The 19,886-nt window shown below is 46.9% G+C and overlaps 1 protein-coding gene across 1 annotated transcript in view; it reads left to right on the plus strand.

Annotated features, from left to right (window-relative positions):
• Positions 1–19,886, plus strand: part of htr4 (5-hydroxytryptamine receptor 4) — a 216,523-nt gene that overhangs the window by 34,331 nt on the left and 162,306 nt on the right. Inside the window, exons 2-3 of the mRNA XM_041193770.1 lie at positions 369–474; positions 3,047–3,128. Of these exons, the coding sequence (XP_041049704.1) occupies positions 3,103–3,128 (26 nt within the window). The 5' untranslated portion in view covers positions 369–474; positions 3,047–3,102. The remainder of the gene's footprint in view (positions 1–368; positions 475–3,046; positions 3,129–19,886) is intronic.

Below are 19,886 nucleotides of genomic sequence, written 5' to 3' on the forward strand. Positions count from 1 at the left end.
AGGCAGAAACCCTCATAACATTTAAGAAGTATTTGGATGTGCACTTACGATGCCATGGCATACAAGGCTATGGGCCTAGTGCTGGAACATGGGATTAGAATAGTTAGGTACTTGTTTGACCGGCGTAGACTCAATGAGCTGAAGGGCCTTTTTCTGTGCTGTAGACCACTATGACTCTATGACTATGACTCTATGACTTATCGAATTGAGTTGCAGAGCCAGCTTGGGGGGCTGAATGTCTTACCCTTGTTCTTGTGTTCCATCCTAGAGTGCCATAAACAAATGCAAGTTGGGATTAGATGACAACGTTAAGACTTCATTTACATCTTGGCTCCCCCTGACCACTGTTCTTTCCTACTCCCACCCAGCAACCATGGGCAATGCAAATGTGGAGGCAGCCATTTCCAGTGAAAATTAAAGACATCTTCAGTCAGAGAAAGATGAATGGAGGCTTGGGAGACAGTTTCCTGACAGGTACTTATAAGTTTTGAAGTTTCCTGACAGGTATTTATAAGTTTTGAACCTTACATGCTTCTAAATTGAATGTACTTGCTACTGTTGCCTACCAATCTAAAATGATGCTGCTTTTCAGTCCCAGTGCTACCGTCCTATCCTCTTAAAGTGCTGCTGCAGACAATCCTTCGTAGCATCCAGAAACAACACTGATTGGTCCCCATGCTGACTCCTCTAGGTAGCCACTATGTACTTCCTGGTCACTGCCCACCTGAAAAATGTTCAAAATGAAAACCACCCGGATAGTTTAATGTTCTCCCATTTTACACATCAAATTATCATGAAGCAGTTTTCATTTCAATCTCTTGAGACTTAGTCCCTATGGGCTGAATTCTGTGTGCCCCCAGCAGACATGCTTCCCTTGGGGATGACATGTAAAATAGGGCAGGCGCCCACCCCACCACCTTTCCGCCCAACCCCCCTCCCCAACCCCCCAGCTCACCCCCATAATACGGGGGGGAGTGGAGGGGGGGGGGGGGGGGGGGGTGGTGGGTGGTGTGGCTGTCGAAATTGGCAGTCCGCCCACCATATTTAAATGAATAATCAAGGGTCAATTAGGCTTGTTATCAAACCAATTGACCCTGATAATACGCCAAATGTTTCATGGCGTGGGCAGCTGGGTGGGTGTGAGAAGCCTGATTTTTCTCACTGAGATGCTTAAAGATTATGAAGGAAGGTTGGGGGGGTTGGGGTCGCTCTTCGAGGGCTGCCCTTTTCCAATGATGGGGCAGCTCCCCCTAAAGTCGAACCGCCCCTTACTTCCTACCTGCCCTTCTCCTTAAACCCACCACACCCGCCCCTCTCCCTAACATATCCCCACTTTTCTGACTTAAGACCCCAGACTTACCTGCTCTAAGGGTCCATGAGCCTTTGTCTTCTTCTTCTACAGTCCCGGCTGCAGCCACTGATGCCTTCCTGGCGCTGTCAGGACTGATGGCTAGCAACTCCAGAGAGTGGGAACTACCCTGCAATGTGGGGCGGAAGTCCCACTCAGTCTTGTTAAGTCCTTTATGTCTGCGAGCTCAATGCCAACATTGTTTCCAGGGTGCGAGGGAGGTACCTCCCCCCAACAATATTATTCAGCCCTATGCCTGTCTTTGTCATTCTGAGATTGGCACCTGTTCTGCAACTGCGGTCTGGTGCCACAGATAATCTGAGTTTTCCAGTGACTACTTCACTTGTGCTTCACGTCCAGTTCCCTATGCACCTACACCTCAAAACATTCAGGACATTTAGTGCGTTGACCTCACTTCAAGGGGCAAGAGATATGTCTGGAAAAGTTACCCCACAAATGATCGGATCCAAAGACCCAGCAATTGAAGTGCCATAAGAAATTTTACCCTTGATTTACATTACAGCCCAACTTTCCAAACCTCTACCCATAGTGCAGGCAGAAAAATTAACCATCAACGCCAGCCCCCCACAATCTTGAATACTACATCAAAAGTGGCACAAGACCCCTATTTGCCTATGTAAGCAGTCATCTCCAAACTGTTTCAGGCAGGTGTGCTGGGTACCCAACGGGCAGGATTTTCCCTTTGTCGGGCAGGTGCGGCAGGCAGGCCCAGAAACAGCTGTGAAACGGACCACTGCCTGCGAACGGACTCCGACCGCGATTTCATGCTGGCTGGCCAATTAATGGGAAACATGCGCTGAAAGCCTCAGCACTGCCAGGGTGGGGGGGTGGGAGGAGCATGACCACAAAAGTTTTCACATGGGCCAGGGTGCACTGACTGAAATCTCCCTGAAGGCACAGAGCTGCCTCAGGGAGCTGAAGATTTTTTAAATGAAAAATAAAGTTTCTACAAATAATATAAACATTTATTGTTTTTGTAATTTACTATTGGAAACCTCATCCCGCCCATGGATGAGGGTTCACAAAAAATGCAAAGGCCGCCTGGCCTAATTACCTGCCCACCAACTGTAAGGTTAAACAGGCAGCAAAAAATTCTACTCAATTGCCTGCTTAAGCGCTTTGAAGGCTTCTTAATTGTCAGCGGACGCGCTGCCAACTCTCACGCATGCCTGACGACCAAAATATCACGCTAGTGTGCAATGTCATCGGGACGTTCAACCAACATCATTGCGCACTATTTTACTCCCAATTGGGTTGGGCGCACGCCTGCCCGCAGGATGAAATACTCAGGCCGATGAAACCTACATCAATTGTTCCTTCAGCTTTCAAGGTCTAAGTGCCACACCCTCACTGCCTTAGAACTACTAAGCAGTCCATAGGTGGGAAATGTTGATGTTTTATATAATCTTAAATCGGTTCCGTCATAACCCAGATCCTTTAATGTAACTTACCTTATAGATAAAAATTCCCTGGAAAAAATAGGCATTAATGTAAACTACCTACATAACAGGTCATTACATTTCAACCTGTATGTGAAGCACTTTGCGATATCTCTAAGACATGATGAGGCATGATTTAACTGTATTAAAACTTCATTTTAATACAGGCAGAAAGAATAATAGCAAATAATGGATTTAAAGTCGGTCAATTAATTTTCTGTCTTTTTATCGTTTGTAGGGCAAGTTATTCTGTATGGGCGCTAAGATCAGATATTTCCATGTTGACTCCCTGTGATGGATGAAGTTGTTTTAAATGAGAGGTATAGTAATGCCATGGAGAAATTTCAACGATTCTTTAAGCCTTCTGAAATTTATTGTCATTAACCATTAAACCAGTGTAATGATTGCAAATATATCTATGCAGTTCCTTGATATCAAATTAATTGTAGCAAAAATCAATGTTAGTATAGAGCTATGTACTACATTGATAGCCAGTGATTTTCTGTTATGTTTTCATCATCACATCTATTCATTTACATGAATGATATAATTTAATAATTTTTTGTTTACTGAAATGCTTAAACTGGTAAACAAAACTCTGATATTGTGGTAATCTGAGATGCAATACACCTTTAAGAGAATGTGAGCAGATTGACTACGAGACTGTATTACCCAATTGCTGTGTACTGCGGGCTACAATGTTAATGTGCAGTTTAGGATAGGGTCTAAGAACATAAGAAATAGGAGTAGCCCATTTGGACCCTCAAGCCTGCCCTGCCATTCAATAAGATCATGGCTGGTCTGCCCCAGGCCTCAACTCCTCTTTCGTGCCAGCTCCTAATAGCCCTCAACTCCCCAATATTTCAAAAATCAATCTACCTCCTCTTTAAATACTTTCAGTGATCTAGCCTCCACATCTCTTTGGGGTAGAGAATTCCAGACATTCGCTAACCTCAGAGAAGAAATTCCTTTGCATCTCAGTTTTAAATGAGTGCCCCCTTATTCTGTAACTATGTCCCTTAGTTCGAGATTCCCCCACTAGTGGAAACATCTTCTCAACATCTACCCTGTCAAGCCCCTCGGAATCTTGTACATTTCAATAAGGTCACCCTTTATTCTTCTAAACCCAATTGAATAAAGGCCTGACCTGTTTAGCCGTTCTTGATGAGTCAACCCCTTCATCCCAGGAATCAGCCTAGTGAATCTCTTTTGAACTGCCTCCATTGCCAGTATATCCTTTTTTAAACACAGGGACCAAAACTGTACACAGTACTCCAAGTGCGGCCTCACCAACACCCTGTACGGTTGTAACAAGACTTCTCTATTTTTAAAACTCCAACCTCCTTGCAATACAGGCCAAAATTCCATTTTCCTTCTTAATTACTTGCTGCATGCTAACTTTTTGTGTTTCATGCTCAAGAGCACCTAGATCCCTCTGTGCTGTACTTTTTTGGAGTCTCTCTCTGTTTAAATAAGTCTGCCTTTTGATTTTTCCTACCAAAGTGCATGACCTCACACTTTCCTACATTAAACTTCATCGACAAGTTTTTGCCCACTCACTCAACCTATCTATGTCCCCTTGCAGGTTCCTTATGTCCTCATCACAATACCTTCCCACCCATTTTTGTATCATCAGCAAATTTGGATACCTTACACTTTGCCCCTTCCTCCAGGTCATTAAAAAGATAGTAAATAATTGAGGCCCAAGGACTGATCCTTGTGGCACTCCACTAGTTACGTCTATCCAATCTGAAAAAGACCCATGAATCCTGACTCTCTGGTCTGGTTTGAGAAGCACACATATGTTGGTGCTCTGTTACTTGTGTTAATAAACAGCATGTGCTTCATCCTACATTGTTCTCTGAGACAGCAGCAGGTGGATGTACAACTGCGTTCGCTGAGCAAAGTGACCCAACAGCAGGAACGTAACGGATATAGTTGCTTAACCTACATGCTCTGCATTCTAATGTGAAAAGAGATTATATATAAAACGGAGAGAGTGCAGCAAGAGGACAAGCGTACAGTTTGAGTGGCGTTGTGAGGCTTACCCCAATCCATCCTACTGTCTATCCAACACTCCTGATCTTAACCTGTTCTCTTGAGCAGGTGAGAGAGACACCAGAATGCAATTTTACTGAAAGCCTGAATGAAAAGCCATTGTAGCTTCTCAGCAAGGCTAACTTAACTGGGAGAGGAGCAAGAACCACAAGAGGTCCAACAAGGTAAGTGGATTTTCTTTTTTAAACTCCTTGTGGGGCCAGGATGAGCAGAGTTACTTTGCTCAGTCCTACAAGGAAAGTTTAAGAATCTGTGACCTGGGTTCCCCACCTCCCTGAACTGGAAGGCTCTTTCAATCCTCCTCCAACCCACTAAAGTGCTGGAGAGCTATCTTTCAGATCCCCAGTGATAGTTATTTCATTAAAAATTATATAAATGGAAACTTGATACAATAGCAGAAAAAACTCAAGTAGTTGCAACTTTTAATGGAAATGGCTGATAAAGACACATTTGCATAATAAACCAATTTTTATAGCCATCATATTTATGTCCCTATACAAGTTCAAGATATAGGGTAGAGTCATCCGGTCCTACGGTGGGCGTGAGCAGATAATATGGTGAGAAGGCCAAAAATTGGTTTTACGCCGCTGTGAAACCAATTTGCGATCGTTTGCTCTGCCTTTCAGTGGCGGGCTGCATTTCCCACTGTCCAATGTTGGGAAGTTCATTTTAATGCATTTGCATCTCATTATTGTGCCCTCACACCAGAATCATCCCCCCCATGTCAAATTTACTGCCCACGTTGGCGTTACTTCAGAACGGCATGCTTCATGACTGCCTTTAATAGGCATGCACCTGGCGAGCTGAACTTCGAGGTAAGAGCACACAACCTTGCGCAGTGCTCAGTAAAGTCTCAAGGAAGAGGCATTGTGCATTCAATGGGTGGAGGTGGGGGTGGGGTGGCAGTGGGGGGGGTGTGTGGGTGTGGTGTTGCACAAGCAAGTCACTTTTTCCTGGCTGACTTTCAATGCAGTGCCAGGGCAAGGGCTCCAGCACCGGTGAGGCCGGGGGTGGGAGTGGTGGGGAGCAAGGCAGCGCTGACTGAAGAAAGCATACCAGCACATGCCCGGGCTGGGAATGGTTGGGGAGAGGGGATGGAGGGTGAGGGAAACGGCTATGCACTTAGAAAAAGCTTGTCAAGAGTGAGCATCCTTCCATAGCTGAAACCGTTCGGCAGCAGCTCCATTGACATGGTTGGAGTCAGACCCCTGAAGCTTTTCTGCCCACTCAGGCACTGCAAAAGCATGAAAGTGCCACCAAATGCTCCAGAACTTTACGCCCCTTGGGTGCAGACTGCAAATTAATGTGTGTTTTAGGGGGCAGCAGAGCAACTGGCCGACTGAGCAAGTTGTACAATCCCCTTGCGAAAGGTGGTTATGGCGCAGTCACTAGTAGAGGCACTCACAGCCCTTGCAATGTCTTTATTAAGGTTTGGACCAGTCTCCCCCATAGTTCAAGGTCAGATCAGCCTTACAGTGCAGGTTAGGAGAATGCCTGTGCCTGAGTTGAGAGCACAACATGCAGTCCAGTGGCCGCAGCTGCTGCCAATCGGTCAAGTGGAGTGGGGCAGAGGTGGGTGGGGTTTTGAGCAGCCGCTACGCTCTGGCCATCCAAGTGATGGCCAGCACTCTCCTGCATGTGTGAAGGGGCCTTCAGGCTTAACCAAGAGAAGTTCTTGCTACACCCATGCTAACCCACGCATCTCTCCGTTTGGTTCTGCAGGAGGAGAACATCAGGATCATGGAGCCTGGTGATTTAATGGGATGCTTCATGGCTTACAGGGAGCAGAGAAGAAGACGAAGAAGAAGAGAGCAGTGGAGGTGCTTGGCTCGCCAAAGGGAGGAGCGCCTCCCTCAAATTGAAGGAGCGGCAGGGCCTGCTGCGCACATATCTGAAAATCCACAGAGACCATTGCTGTTAGGCATCTCACTAGAACCAGGGTCTATAGGAGGCATCTGTTATTCCTGCAGATGACTGAGAACCACTGTCGCTGAAAACCACACATATCTAGGGAACTGGTCAGTCACATATTCCACCTACTGCAGGATTTGGTGCCATGAGGGCATGGAGGGCATCCACTGCCCACTGGTCATGAGAGTGACAGCAACACTCAGTTTTTCTGCCAGTGGCTCCTTCCAGGGATCCACAGATGACCTGTGCAGGTTCCCACAAGCCTTCATGCACAAATGTATCCAGGTGGTCACGGATGCCATCTTCGCGAAGGCACAGGATGTAATGCATTTCGCCCGGGATCAGGCAACCCAGGAAGCAAGAATATTGGCATTTGCGCAGATCTCAGGTTTTCCACAGGTGTAGGGGCCATCAACTGCACTCACGTTTAGATCTCTGGCAACAGGCAGGCAACTACACCAACCACAAGGGCTTCCACTCACTGAATGTTTAACTGGTTTGTGACCACTGCAAATGATCCTATAGGTCTGCGTATGATTCCCAGGGAATATGCATGACCCCTACATACTTAACAAGTCTCAGATCCCTGACATCTTCCAGGGTCCACAGGGGCAGCAGGGTTGGCTTCTTGGGGATAAGGGCTACCCATGGAGGATGTGGATGATGACGCCTGTGCGCTGGCCTCAGACTGCAGCAGAATGATGGTACAATGAGGCTCATGCCACGGCCCAGGCTTTGGTGAAGCAAACGATACAGATCTTGAAAATAAGGTTCCAAGTCTGGTGGACCACAGTTCCCACAGGGTGTCACGCATCACTGTAGCTTGCTGTGCGCTACACAACCTGGCACTGCAATGGTGGGAGGACCTGGCTGAGGAGGAGATGGAAGAGCTGCATATCTCCTCCAATGAGGAGGATGTCGAAGGGGATGATGATGATGATGAGGTCCTCGAAGGCGAGGATGCCATCGCACTGGCCAGGTGAGGAGGCGTGATCTGGAGGCCCTCATAGCTGCAAGATCTGTAGAGGATGATGACAAGATGCAGTGAGGACAGTCCTGACATCCTCACCTTGCATCTGTAAGCATTTGACTCCTTTCTGGCACCGCACATACCCTCAGTGCTCAGGCTCATGTCATGGAGACACAACGGAGGCCAAAATAGTCACTTGATTCCGGGAGGATGATGATGGCATGTAGTGAGGACACTCCATAGATCTTCACATAGCCTGACTCCTGTCTGGCTGAGGGCAGCTCGTTTACCTTTTGTGATCAGGGTCATATCATAGAGACCCAGTTGGGAAACTTTAAATGGACCTGATCTTTTGTCAGCCTTCAGCACCTGTCCCCTTCAGGAGCATCACTGGTCACAGATGCTGAAGAGATGGGGGCCAGCCCCACCTCAAAGGTGCTGAGAGCACACAGAAAGAGTGATGGAACTCTCTGACACCTGCCCACAACATTCTGGTAGCAATGACAAGCACCATCGAGGTGCAGGCATCACTGTGTCCAGTGAGTGTGAAGCTGGACCAACATTTTCCTCTGAAGGCTACACACTGCACAGGGAATAGGCCCTTGACTGACACATCTGCCTTTATTTTGTGCAGGAATCAAAGTTTCACATCTGAGTGACACGAACACTGCACATCTGAGCAAGGAGTATTGGCAAGGGGACATTCTTGGGAGTTTATTTACGATAGGAAACATTATGTAAAACTCATTAACACCTGTGCCCAGGCTGTGTAACTACATCTTCTTAACTTTCCTAACCCTGCTGCTACATCTTGGTGCTCCCCCAATATCCACAGTGGAGGTGGGGGCAGCCTACGGACTGCTACGCCCTGCTTGTGATTACTTCGGCATGTGTTCTCTGGAGGGCTGAGACCTGGTGGCCCCTGGCTTGCTTTGTGTATCCTGCTGTGTGGTAGTGGCACCCCTGCAGCCCGTGGAGCTGGAATTGCAGGGGCCAGAGGAAGAGGGGATTTGGATCAGCCGGACATTCCCAGAGTCTCCTGGGTGGATTGCACTGGGATATTGAGCTGCAGGTTCTCCTTCCTTTGGGTGCCCCCTGGTTGAGGAGAAGGGGAAGCTGGTGTGAGATTGAGCTGGCCCGGACCCCTCTCACATTGACACTGTTGAAGGCCAACTATGGAGTCAGCGTTGGAGTGCAGCCTGCGCAGCATTCCAGGACTAATGTCCTGGGCTGCTGCCATCCTGCCAGTGTTGACCTCAATGCATTGGCAAGTCGGCACTATCACTTCAGAGTGAAGGTGGATGGATTCCTTCATCACACTTTGCAACCTGAGGAGTGCACCAGCCATCCCTTCCTGATGTTCCCGTTATTATCTTTGCAGCTCCAGCAACTGATTGAGGACTGAGTCCAGAGGCTCATCATCTGACTCGGACTCAGCAGATTCCTTGCCTCCAGCAGTTAGTTCTCTGAGTGCCGGTGATCAAGTATGTCCCTGCCTCTGCCTGCTGTAGAACAGATTGCATACTGTGCTCACCATCTAGGTCCCACTGAGATGTGTGTTGCTGCGCTGGTGGAGGGTGTGGATAAGCACCGTGACAGATTTTCAATGGTGCTGCCCTAAGGGTCCTCATCCAAGGTGCTCCCGGCACTGTGTTCTGGGTCAAGGTTGCCTGAGGGCAATGTGGTACGTGTGCCTTAGGGCGAAAGTGGAGATTATTAGTGCTTGGCAGCCACGTTGGGCACAGCATAGTGGACTCAGAGTAGCATTGAGATAGGAATGACCTGGTGCAGAATCCTCATGTGGGTGGTCGCTGCTGACCTCAGCATTGCCGCAGGAATGGTCAACATCCTTTCTGGCCAGCTCTAACATGTGACTCTTGAATGGAGTGAGGACCTTGATGCCCAGCACTCCAACCTGGTCTGGGACCTCTCCTGGTGATTGTGCTCGATCTTGCATAAAGACAGATGGAGAGACTATGAGCAAGGTGCATACCAGGCCAAATCAGAAGGATGCCAGGCATGCGTGTGTGCTAAGCGGAGCCGTGGACAGGCTGAGGAGGTGATCTCCATGGCAGATGAGGCCAGATGGTGATGTGAGGGTGTGTGTGAGAGAGTGAGTGGTGATGTCCCTTGACATGGCAGTGAGTGAGATGCCAGTGAATGTGTTAAGGGCTTATGAGTGGGTGAGTTGAGATTGATGAGATGGTTGACTTACCCTGGCAGCACAAATGAGATCATTCATCCATTTTCTGCACTGGATGGCCAACCTCTTGGCACTGACCACCTCTGCCAACACCTCCCATGTCAGAGTGGTGAGACTGATGGGCCTTCTGCGGTTAGAGCAGGGGCAGAGGACATCATGGCGGGCCTCCGCGGCGTCCAGAAGGCATCCCAGGGATGACTGACTGAATCGTGAGGCCACACTGTTCTTGGCTTTTGGGTCCATGTCTTCACTGGAGCAGTCCTGGGCTTCAGGTATTGAGAAGTGTGCACATGGCTGCAGTTTAAATATGGTCCCCAGAGTGAGGAAGCGGTGAGGTAGCTGTGTGGCAGGCAAATTGGAGGCTGCTTGCCAGCGATCCAGTGTGTTTCCTGTGACGGCATAATTTATGATGCAGGAGGTGGGACGATACGATGTGAAAACCCGCCATTGCGGCTGGTGGGTAAAACATAATTTTTCCTGCCGCTACCGTGTTTAGTACAAATTAGGGATGATTCCACCCATAACCTAACAAGCAATATCTGTACATTGTTAACATTTGCCAAAAATGTGGAGAATGTTGCATTCAGTACAAGTTTAACACTGTAATTGACTTCGGACTGATTTTGCACAGTTAAAATACTGCACATGAGTAATTATACCGTCTGGCAGCTCTTTGTTGAAATACATTAACTTTGAAAATTTAAAGGCAATCCAGTGAATTTATGTCCGATTGTTTTGGACAGCTCTTTATTGAATAAAATCACACTCCATCATATATTATTGTCAACAACTAACATTGTGCAAATACACAGCTGACAAGAAACCGGCATCACTTTTTGATGGTTTATGTACTCAAATAGTTGATTGAGCACATCAGTCATTATAGGGATGGTTACTTACTAAAATAATGAATTGATAAGCAGCCTCAACTATGCACTAATAATACTGATTACAGATATTTTGATGGCTTAGCTGCGGTTTCCATCGTTACCTGTTGCTCTGATTGGATGTCTCCACGGAAACGATGGTCACTCAATCAGAAACTTACATTAATAACAAACTTTCGCTATCTCCCTTTTCTTTCCCCTCCATACTGGTAATTTTACAGACATAAACTCAATATTAAGTGAGGAGCATGTTGAGACATAGATTTAGGATGTTCATTGTCTACACCGTACTTCGCTAATGCCCCCCTTGAGATACTGCTGTGGTCTATGAGGAGCTGGAGAAGAAAGAAAAAAATGCAACACTTGCATTTCTATAACCCCTTTCATAATCTCAGGACATCTCAAGATGATTTACAGCCATTTTACACTTTTGCAGTGTACCCACTGTTTTAATGTAGGAAAGAAATACTCTGCCCCAGCAATGGCAGGAAGAAACCTGCTGCTGCTACAAAGAAGACATGACTGGAGGTGACCCAGCAGCGAGAACATTCTGGCACACTCCTGCATTCACTACACAAAGTGCTTTAATGACCTAACCAAGCCAGGCAAGGTGAGTACAGATGCAAATTCACCTACATTCTGTTGTGCTATCACCCCATCCACACACTTTGCCTTGTGCCTATTACATTATATCACTCCTCACACCACTTACCTTGCTAGGACATTCATCCTTCTCTTTCTATGTACTTCCTCACATCCCCATCTATCCAGCAACCAACCTCATCTGGAGGCAATTTTATTTATCTTCATGATAATCACCCATGATCTCACAGACAACAAATTCTCAGAGGAACCGATTTTTTTCTGAGACTGCACCATCACAAGACTCTTACTTACCATTCATCAACTCAGATACTTGTACTTCGATGGGGCCAGTTAGACAAATACTGGGGTTTTCACCTGGTGACTCACAATTCAGAATTACGCAAGAGTAGATGGGGGTGGAAAGAAACATGGGGGAGTGTAGCCCTTCCAAGTTGTGCTCAGTTGGACACAGATGTTGTACCTTGGGGATGGCGATGAAAAGGAGATTCAATGAGGAACAACGGAGAATGTTGAGCATACCTTCCAAGAAGGGTCAAAATAATTTTTTTTTTAGGGCTCTTCTTGAGATTTTCTCAAGGGTTACTTATTGATTTTTGGGTGCTACATTTTGGTTTTCAGGGGCTCCTTTTTCATTGACACTAATTCCTTTATTAGGTAATGTAGTCACAAGTACCTTCTGTACTTGTGTTGACATATAAGATATTTCAACTCACAAAGAAGCAGATTTAGAAGAACTTAACAATCTTGAAAATCATCATCGGTCCATTAAACTTAGAGCTACAACACACAAGGAAAGCGTTAATTTCCAAGACACTACAGTATTTAAATTGGCAACAGATATAAGTTAGTAATGGAAGGTTTTTTCAAAATAACTGACACACACTTATATACACAAAAAGACATCACCCTTCCACAGGTTGGTGAGGTCAGAGCTAGTGCATTTTCACCACATATGCACACAGCTGGAAGATTTTAAACAGGCAGTTATCAACCTTCCTACTGCATCTTGGATCTCAATCTTAGCTTTAAATTTAACAATTAATTTAGTATTGATATTGATCTAGTATCAATTGCTGTTTGTGAAAGATAGTTCCAAACCTCTACCGCCCTTTGAGTGTGGAGATGTTTCCTAATTACACCCCTAAAATATCTGGTTCTAATTTTTAATTTATGTTCCCTAGTCCTAGACTCCCCCTAAATTAATTAACCATTTACCTCATTACATTTCCTTCATTACAACTGTGATTACACTTTCAAATTATTTTATTGAATGAATTTGGGAAGTCAAGCTCATAAAAAGCAGTATAAAAATACAAATTCATTACTGTTTGAGATCTTAATGTACACACAATGGTTGCATGTTTGTCTCTAACACAGTCACTACACTTCAAATAATTCACAGTATGTTAAAATGCTTTGAGAAGTGATAACACAAACGCAAATCTTTCTTATGAAATAAAACTGCTCAGTATTAATATATCCAATTAACACAGTGTTAGCATCCACTACCTTTTCCTCCATACAATAGCTCCTGAACTTATGCAAACTTAAGCCAGAGACTCCACATTCATTTGCAAGGAATTCATTACTTTAGTGACTTCAACTTTTCCTGGCTCTCAGATGGCTGAGTATTCCTTTCTTGACAGGTTTAAAGCTGTTCTCTTACCTTTGCAGCCTCTCTCCACTTCACAGCCACTCTGCTTTGCAGCCTCTCTCAAACCCCCCAGGCTCCCACACCCCCACAGACTCTGCCCATGTAGCCTCTCTTCCTCCACAGCCTCTCCCCCGCAGCTTCTCTTTCCCCTCAACCTACACCCTGCAGCCTCTCCCCTGCCCCACAGCCACCTCCCTCCTGTACCACCACCCCCCAACCCACTGAGTCTATCCCACCCCTAGACCTCTCGCAGTCTCTTCTACCCCGGAGGATATTTTGCTCATCCAGTCTCATTTTCCTTTATATTAACTTTGATTGAGTGGAAAATCAGGCAGGTATATAACAAGTGACTGACCCACTGTTGCTTACTTTACAACCTTGCTGAAGTTTGATATTGTAGCCTGGTTGGCAATTGCATGTATAGCCTCTAATTATATTGTTGCAGATTTATTAACAGACCAATGTGGACATTGCACATTCATCGATATTTGGAGACACAAGTTACCTCACTGCACAGATAATTTCTTTTACAGGATTTACAGGCCATGTTGTAAATCAAAATTGATCTCGATTATCTCCACCCTGCTCCAATGAGCTTTTATCAAGTTCAGCATTTTCATTTCAAGAGCCCCGATAGCTCCCCTCTTCCACCCCAGGGAGCCATTCCCCCTCCAACAGCCTCACATCCCCCTGCCACTGCAACCTTTCTTACCCCACCACCCCCCTAGCAGCCTCACTCACTACCACCACTCACCTTCCCAGTGCTTTCTGCTCCTCCAATCACAGGCTGCTTCTTTCCCATGTTTGCTGCTGATGGCTCATTAGTGAGCCTATCAGCAGCTAGCAAAGCAGGGAACCAGCCTGTGATTGGAGGAGCAGCTCCTACAAGATTCTGTCACTTGTACAGAAAAGATTCATGAGAATGGTTCCAGGGATGAGGAACTTCAGTTATGAAGATGGATTGGAGAAGTTGGGACTGTTTTCCTTGGAGAAAAGAAAGTTGAGAGGAGATTTGATAGAGGTATTCAAAATCATGAGGGACCTGGACAAAGTAGATAAGGAGAAACTGCTCCCACTCATAAAAGGATTTGAGAACATGAAGGCACAGATTTAAAGTAATTGGCAAAAGAAGCAAAGTGACCTGAGGAAAAGCTTTTTAATACAGCAAGTGGTTAAGGCCTGAAATGTATTGCCTGAGACTGTTGCGGGGCAAGTTCAGTCAAAACTTTCAAAAGGGAACTAGAATGTTATCTGAAATGGAAGAATGTGCAGTGTTATGGGAAGAGGTTGGGAGAAAGGCACTAAGAGAATTGTTCATTCGAAGAGCAAATGCAGACATGATGGACCGAATGGCTTCCTTCTAGGCTGTAACAGTTCTGTGACTTACTTATGGGGGTGACTTTTCTCTGATTGGTCGCCCCTGTGATTGAATATTCCAGGGCATTTTGGGAATTTTGAAGGCAAATTTGCTTACTGCCCCCATGTATCTTGAACCCTGCTTCCAAGCACACTGACGACATAGAATGCAGGAGTTCACCTCAGGCATGAGTGAGTTGATGACACAGGGCATTGCGTTGATGTGTTCTTCCATGGATAGAGTGATTAACTCCATTGTACATCACATGTGGCAATCAAATGAGCCACGTATTCCTTGGACATGGCTATGCACACTCAGAATGGCAACATGGCTACTACCTTAAACATGATGACAGATGTCTTATACTTGTCCTTAAAGCTCCATACTGATCTGCACCAAAGTGCTCTCCAGTAGAGCGCTAGCATTGAGTGTGGCTGGTCTGGAATGATGGTGAAAGGGAGCGTAGAATTGGAGCGTCTACTCAAAGCACTTTCACTTTGTCCATTGCTATGCCAGCACCCCGCCCCCACACCCCCCCACCCACCCCCCCCCCAAACACACACAACCCATCAAATCAGCAGTTGATTTGTTGTCTCATCTTGTAGTGGCCAAGTATGCACCTGCACATGTGCAGATGAAACAGTTTTTGATGGGCTCCAAAACCTAGAGATTCTCAGGAGTCAGGGATCTGAGCGGCCTACCTGTACCTCTGCTGAAGTTACAGAGGTTGTACTATCCAGGACTGGTAGGAAAAGGAAGAGGGTCGTTTAGAAAATGCTAAGTTGTGAAGTTTCTGTTCCTTTGTAGAATCACAAAAATTTTATTTGCGTTACATTTCTGTTTGAACCATTCTGGGTTACTGGCTGACAAGTCACCTTTTAACTTGCTGATGATCAATGAGAAGATATAAATTGATAGAGGCCAATGGGGGAATGTGCTAGGGGTGAGTGGGTTAGGGTTAGGGTTATGGTTAGGGTTAGCAGTTCTGCTTTCTATCAGTAGCATTGCAGGTGTGGGGCGGTGTGGGGGGTGGTAGGGGGGTGGCAGGCAGGGGGGAGGTGGGGGTAGGAAGTGTGGCCATTGCATGTGGTTCTGACATCAGCCCTGTGGTGCAGATTAAGTGAAGCTTGCACTAATAGTGGCATCCCTGGCATCCCTGGCATCCCTGGGCAACATTGGATGGAATCTTATGGTAGTTTCTTTTTCAGGAGTCCGGACCATTTCCAGATCCCAACCCTGCATGAGTCTGCAGCATGCCCTCCGGCACAATCTTCCAAGAGGTGGCCAGCTAAGTTGAATGGCGGGTGGTTGCCTGATGCCATTGACCCAAACAACTGTGGACAGGTGGCAACCCCACCAGGAGAGGTGGGCACTGCTCAGGCAGAAAAGGGAGAGCGCAGGACCTCAACATGGAGGCATCCTCAGAAGCATCAATACAACTCCAAAAATATAGAGGCCTGAAGCTGGTAGGGCCATCAACGTGGAAGGGAAATCCTTCTGGAGGATTCATTTTGGCTGTTGCTGCAGCCTTTCCTCCATGCAGCCATGTCACTGGGACATGGAGCCTCTGGCTCTGATGGTCCCCCAGTCTGCCACTGGGAGGTTGCCTTCATGGAGTTGGCAGGTTCCACACAAAGCAGGAGGCCACTCTGACACCAGGAAGATTCTGGTGGAGTCTTCCCCATTCTCTTCGTTAGTCTCTTAATTGCTCATTATTACCTACTCGTCGGGTGGGTAGCTACTGCCGATTGCTGACATGATGCCCTTATCTCTTATCCTGCTCCTGGTCCCAGACTCAAACCTGCCTGTGTGGGACTGGAAAGATTCTGTTCATTGTGAAGAGCTGCTGCTGCAATGTGCTCACCTCTTTTCTCCTCTTCTTCTCCGGTCCTCAGAATTGTCTGCAGACAACCTACACTCTGTGCCTCATTTCTCCTGTGGGTCCAAACTTCAATACTGTGCAATGTTGTGCAGAGTGCAGCACATAGTGATTATTCTGAACACTCTAGCTTTTGCTTACTGAAAGATGCCTTCAGATCTACCTGGGCACCTAAAGCATATCATCAGCATGCTGATGGCTTGTTCACACACACATCTTATACTTGTACAGCATTCATTGTTGTGCTATTGGGCTTTAGTAGTTGGGCTATTGACAGATGTCAAAAGCCATTTTTGAAGCAGGTATTCATTGTCTCCAAGTAGCCACCCTTTAAGTGCATTTGAGAGTCTAAAGATGTCAAGGAGGTTGGGTGCCACAAGACAAAAACATCTTAGTAGCTGCCCAGGAATCTGGTGCACTTGCAGAAATATCTCTCTGTGGTTGCACACCAGCTGCACGTTGATGGAGTGCAAGCCTTTGCAGTTCACAAATATTCCTGGATGATTTGGTGTTGGGGTGGTGTATTGCTATGTGCGTGCAGTCAATTACGCCTGCATCAGTTTGAAGCCAGTCAAAGATGCAAACTCATTCTAACTGGCATTATTGCAGGCAAAGTGCACACACAATTTCTGGTCCTGGCAAGCGACCATCAGTCACCAGTCCTGTGCATTATTGGATACAGGCTGGGAGGCCTGAGTTTTATCTTCAGCTGAGTCCTGGAAAAATCCAGTGGCACAGAAGTTGAGGGTGGTAGTTATTCTCAAAGACACTAGTAAAGCATGACTACCAGGTCCAGCTGGGAGAGAACAGCACCTAATATAACAACCTGAGCCCATGAAACACTGGGGTTCAGAAATGTCAAGGAAACTCAGCCCCTGCCTGTAGACACTGGGGTTAATGTCTCCTGTGAGCAGCCCCACTCTGCTGCTCCCCTCTGCTGCTCCCCTCTCTGCTGCTCCCTTATGCTGCTCCCCTCTGCTTCTCCCCTCTCTGCTTCGCCCCACTCTGCTGCTTCCCTCTGCTGCTCCCCTCTTTGCTGCTCCCCTCTGCTGCTCCCCTCTGCTGCTCCCCTCTCTGCTTTGCCCCTCTCTGCTGCTTCCCTCTGCTGCTCCCCTCTGCTTCGCTCCTCTCTGCTGCTCCCCTCTCTGCTGCTCCCCTCTCTGCAGCTCCTTTCTCTGCATCTCCTCTTTCTGCTGCTCCCCTCTGCTGCTCCTCTCTCTGATGCTCCCCTCTCTGATTCTTCTCTCTCTGCTTCTCCCCTCTCTGCTGCTCACCTCTCTGCTGCTCCCCTCTCCAGTGCTCTCCTCTCTGATTCTCCTCTCATTGCTTCTCCTCTCTCTGCTTCTCCCTTCTCTACTGCTCCTCTGCCTGTTGCTCCCCTCTCCGCTGCTCCCCTCTCTGCTGCTCCCCTCTCCACTGCTCCTTTCTCTGCAGCTCCTCTTTCCGCTGCTCCCCTCTGCTGCTCCTTTCTCTGATGCTCCCCTCTCTGATTCTTCTCTCTCTGCTTCTCCCCTCTCTGCTGCTCCCCTCTCCAGTGCTCTCCTCTCTGATTCTCCTCTCATTGCTTCTCCTCTCTCTGCTTCTCCCTTCTCTACTGCTCCTCTGCCTGTTGCTCCCCTCTCTGCTGCTCCCCTCTCTGCTGCTCCCCTCTCCACTGCTCCTTTCTCTGCAGCTCCTCTTTCCACTGCTCCCCTCTGCTGCTCCTTTCTCTGATGCTCCCCTCTCTGATTCTTCTCTCTCTGCTTCTCCCCTCTCTGCTGCTCTCCTCTCCAGTGCTCTCCTCTCTGATTCTCCTCTCATTGCTTCTCCTCTCTCTGCTTCTCCCTTCTCTACTGCTCTTCTCTCTGTGGACCATCTACAGGGATCTTAACAGCAAGCTCCTGCTCCTGCTGCCAGTGCTTATCATATTGTTTCTCACCCAAGATTGAATTTAAGGCAGTTGAGATGTCATCCATTCTGATGGATTCAGAAAACTTCCAAAGTGTAGAAAATAGACACTCAGAAAAGTACTATGAACAAATCCTTTCCCACCACTAAGTAAGAATGCACCTGTGAGTACTAAGTATTTGTTGCAGTGTTTTCGTGAGACTTATTCAGACGCCTCAATTTCCAATACCTTCTCTATTTGCTTTTAGTGGTGAACTTCAGGAAGCCCAGGATACCCATGGATGTGATGTTCGACTTCAAACTGTCTTGGAGTATTGCTCCAATTGAGTAATTACTACATGTCAATAGGCAGGTCGCTTTGCACGAGGGGTTTGTGCACAACCAGTCTAACATACCCGAGTTAAATGTGGAAGTTGACAGGCTGGAGCCAGCTCCCCTATGTGCTCACATTCTTGTTGGTTTTAAACCCACTTCAACCATATGCAAATCCACATTAACCTCCAAGTTAAACTTTCCTGCAATAAGTTAGTCCATTCAAAAGAAGGTTAGTTATAAGGAATATGATAAGATAACAGGATATAATTAGATGGTGTAGGGGATTTTAAAAAATCCTTTCAAGAAATGTGGGTGTCCCTGTCCATGTCAGTATTTATTGCCAATCCCTAATTGCCCTTGAGAAGGTTGTGGTGAGTTGCCTTCTTGAACCGCTGCAATCCCTGTGGTGTAAGTACACTGACAGTGCAGTTAGGGAGGGAGTTCCAGGATTTTGTCCCAGCGACAGCGAAGGAACAGTGACATATTTCCAAGTCAGGATGGTTAGTAACTTGGAGGGGAACTTCCAGGTGGAGGTGTTCCCTTGTATCTGCTGCCCTTGTCCCTCTAGATGGCAGTGGTCGTGGGTTTGGAAGGTGTTGTTGAAAGGCTTGGTGAGTTTCTGCAGTGCATTTTGTAGATGGTACACACCATTGCCACTTTTCATTGGTGGTGGAGGGAGTGAATGTTTGTGGATGGGGTGCCATTCAAGTGGGCTGCTTTGTCCTGGATGGTGTCAAGCTTCCTGAGTGTTGTTGAAGCTGCACTCACCCAGGCAAGTGGGGAGTATTCCATCACACTCCTGACTTGTGCCTTGTAGATGATGGACAGGCTTTGGGGAGTCAGGAGGTGACTTGCTATCTGCAGAGTACCTAGCCAATTACCTGCTCTTGTAGCCACAGTATTTATATAGCTTGTCAAATTCAGTTTCTGGTCAATGGTAACCCCCAGGATACTGATAGTGAGGAATTGAACGATGGTAATGTCATTGAATGTCAGGGGGAGATGGTTGAATTCTCTCTTGTTGGAGATGGCCATTGATTGAATTTACTTGCCACTTATCAGCCCAAGCCTGAATGTTGTCCAGGTCTTGCTGCATTTGGACATGGACTGCTTCAGTATCTCAGGAGTCGGGAATGGTGCTGAACATTGTGCAATCATCAGCAAACATCCCCACTTCTGACCTTAAGATGGAAGGAAGGTCATTGATGAAGCAACTGAAGGTGATTGGGCTTAGGACACTACCCTGAGGAACTCCTGCAGTGATGCCCTGGGACTGAGGTGTTTGACCTCCAACAACCAGAACCATCTTCCTTTGTGCTAGGTATGACTCCAACCAGTGGTGAGCTGTCCC

The sequence above is a fragment of the Carcharodon carcharias genome, chromosome 8 (genome assembly GCF_017639515.1).
Source record: "Carcharodon carcharias isolate sCarCar2 chromosome 8, sCarCar2.pri, whole genome shotgun sequence".
Classification (NCBI taxonomy): Eukaryota; Metazoa; Chordata; class Chondrichthyes; order Lamniformes; family Lamnidae; genus Carcharodon; species Carcharodon carcharias.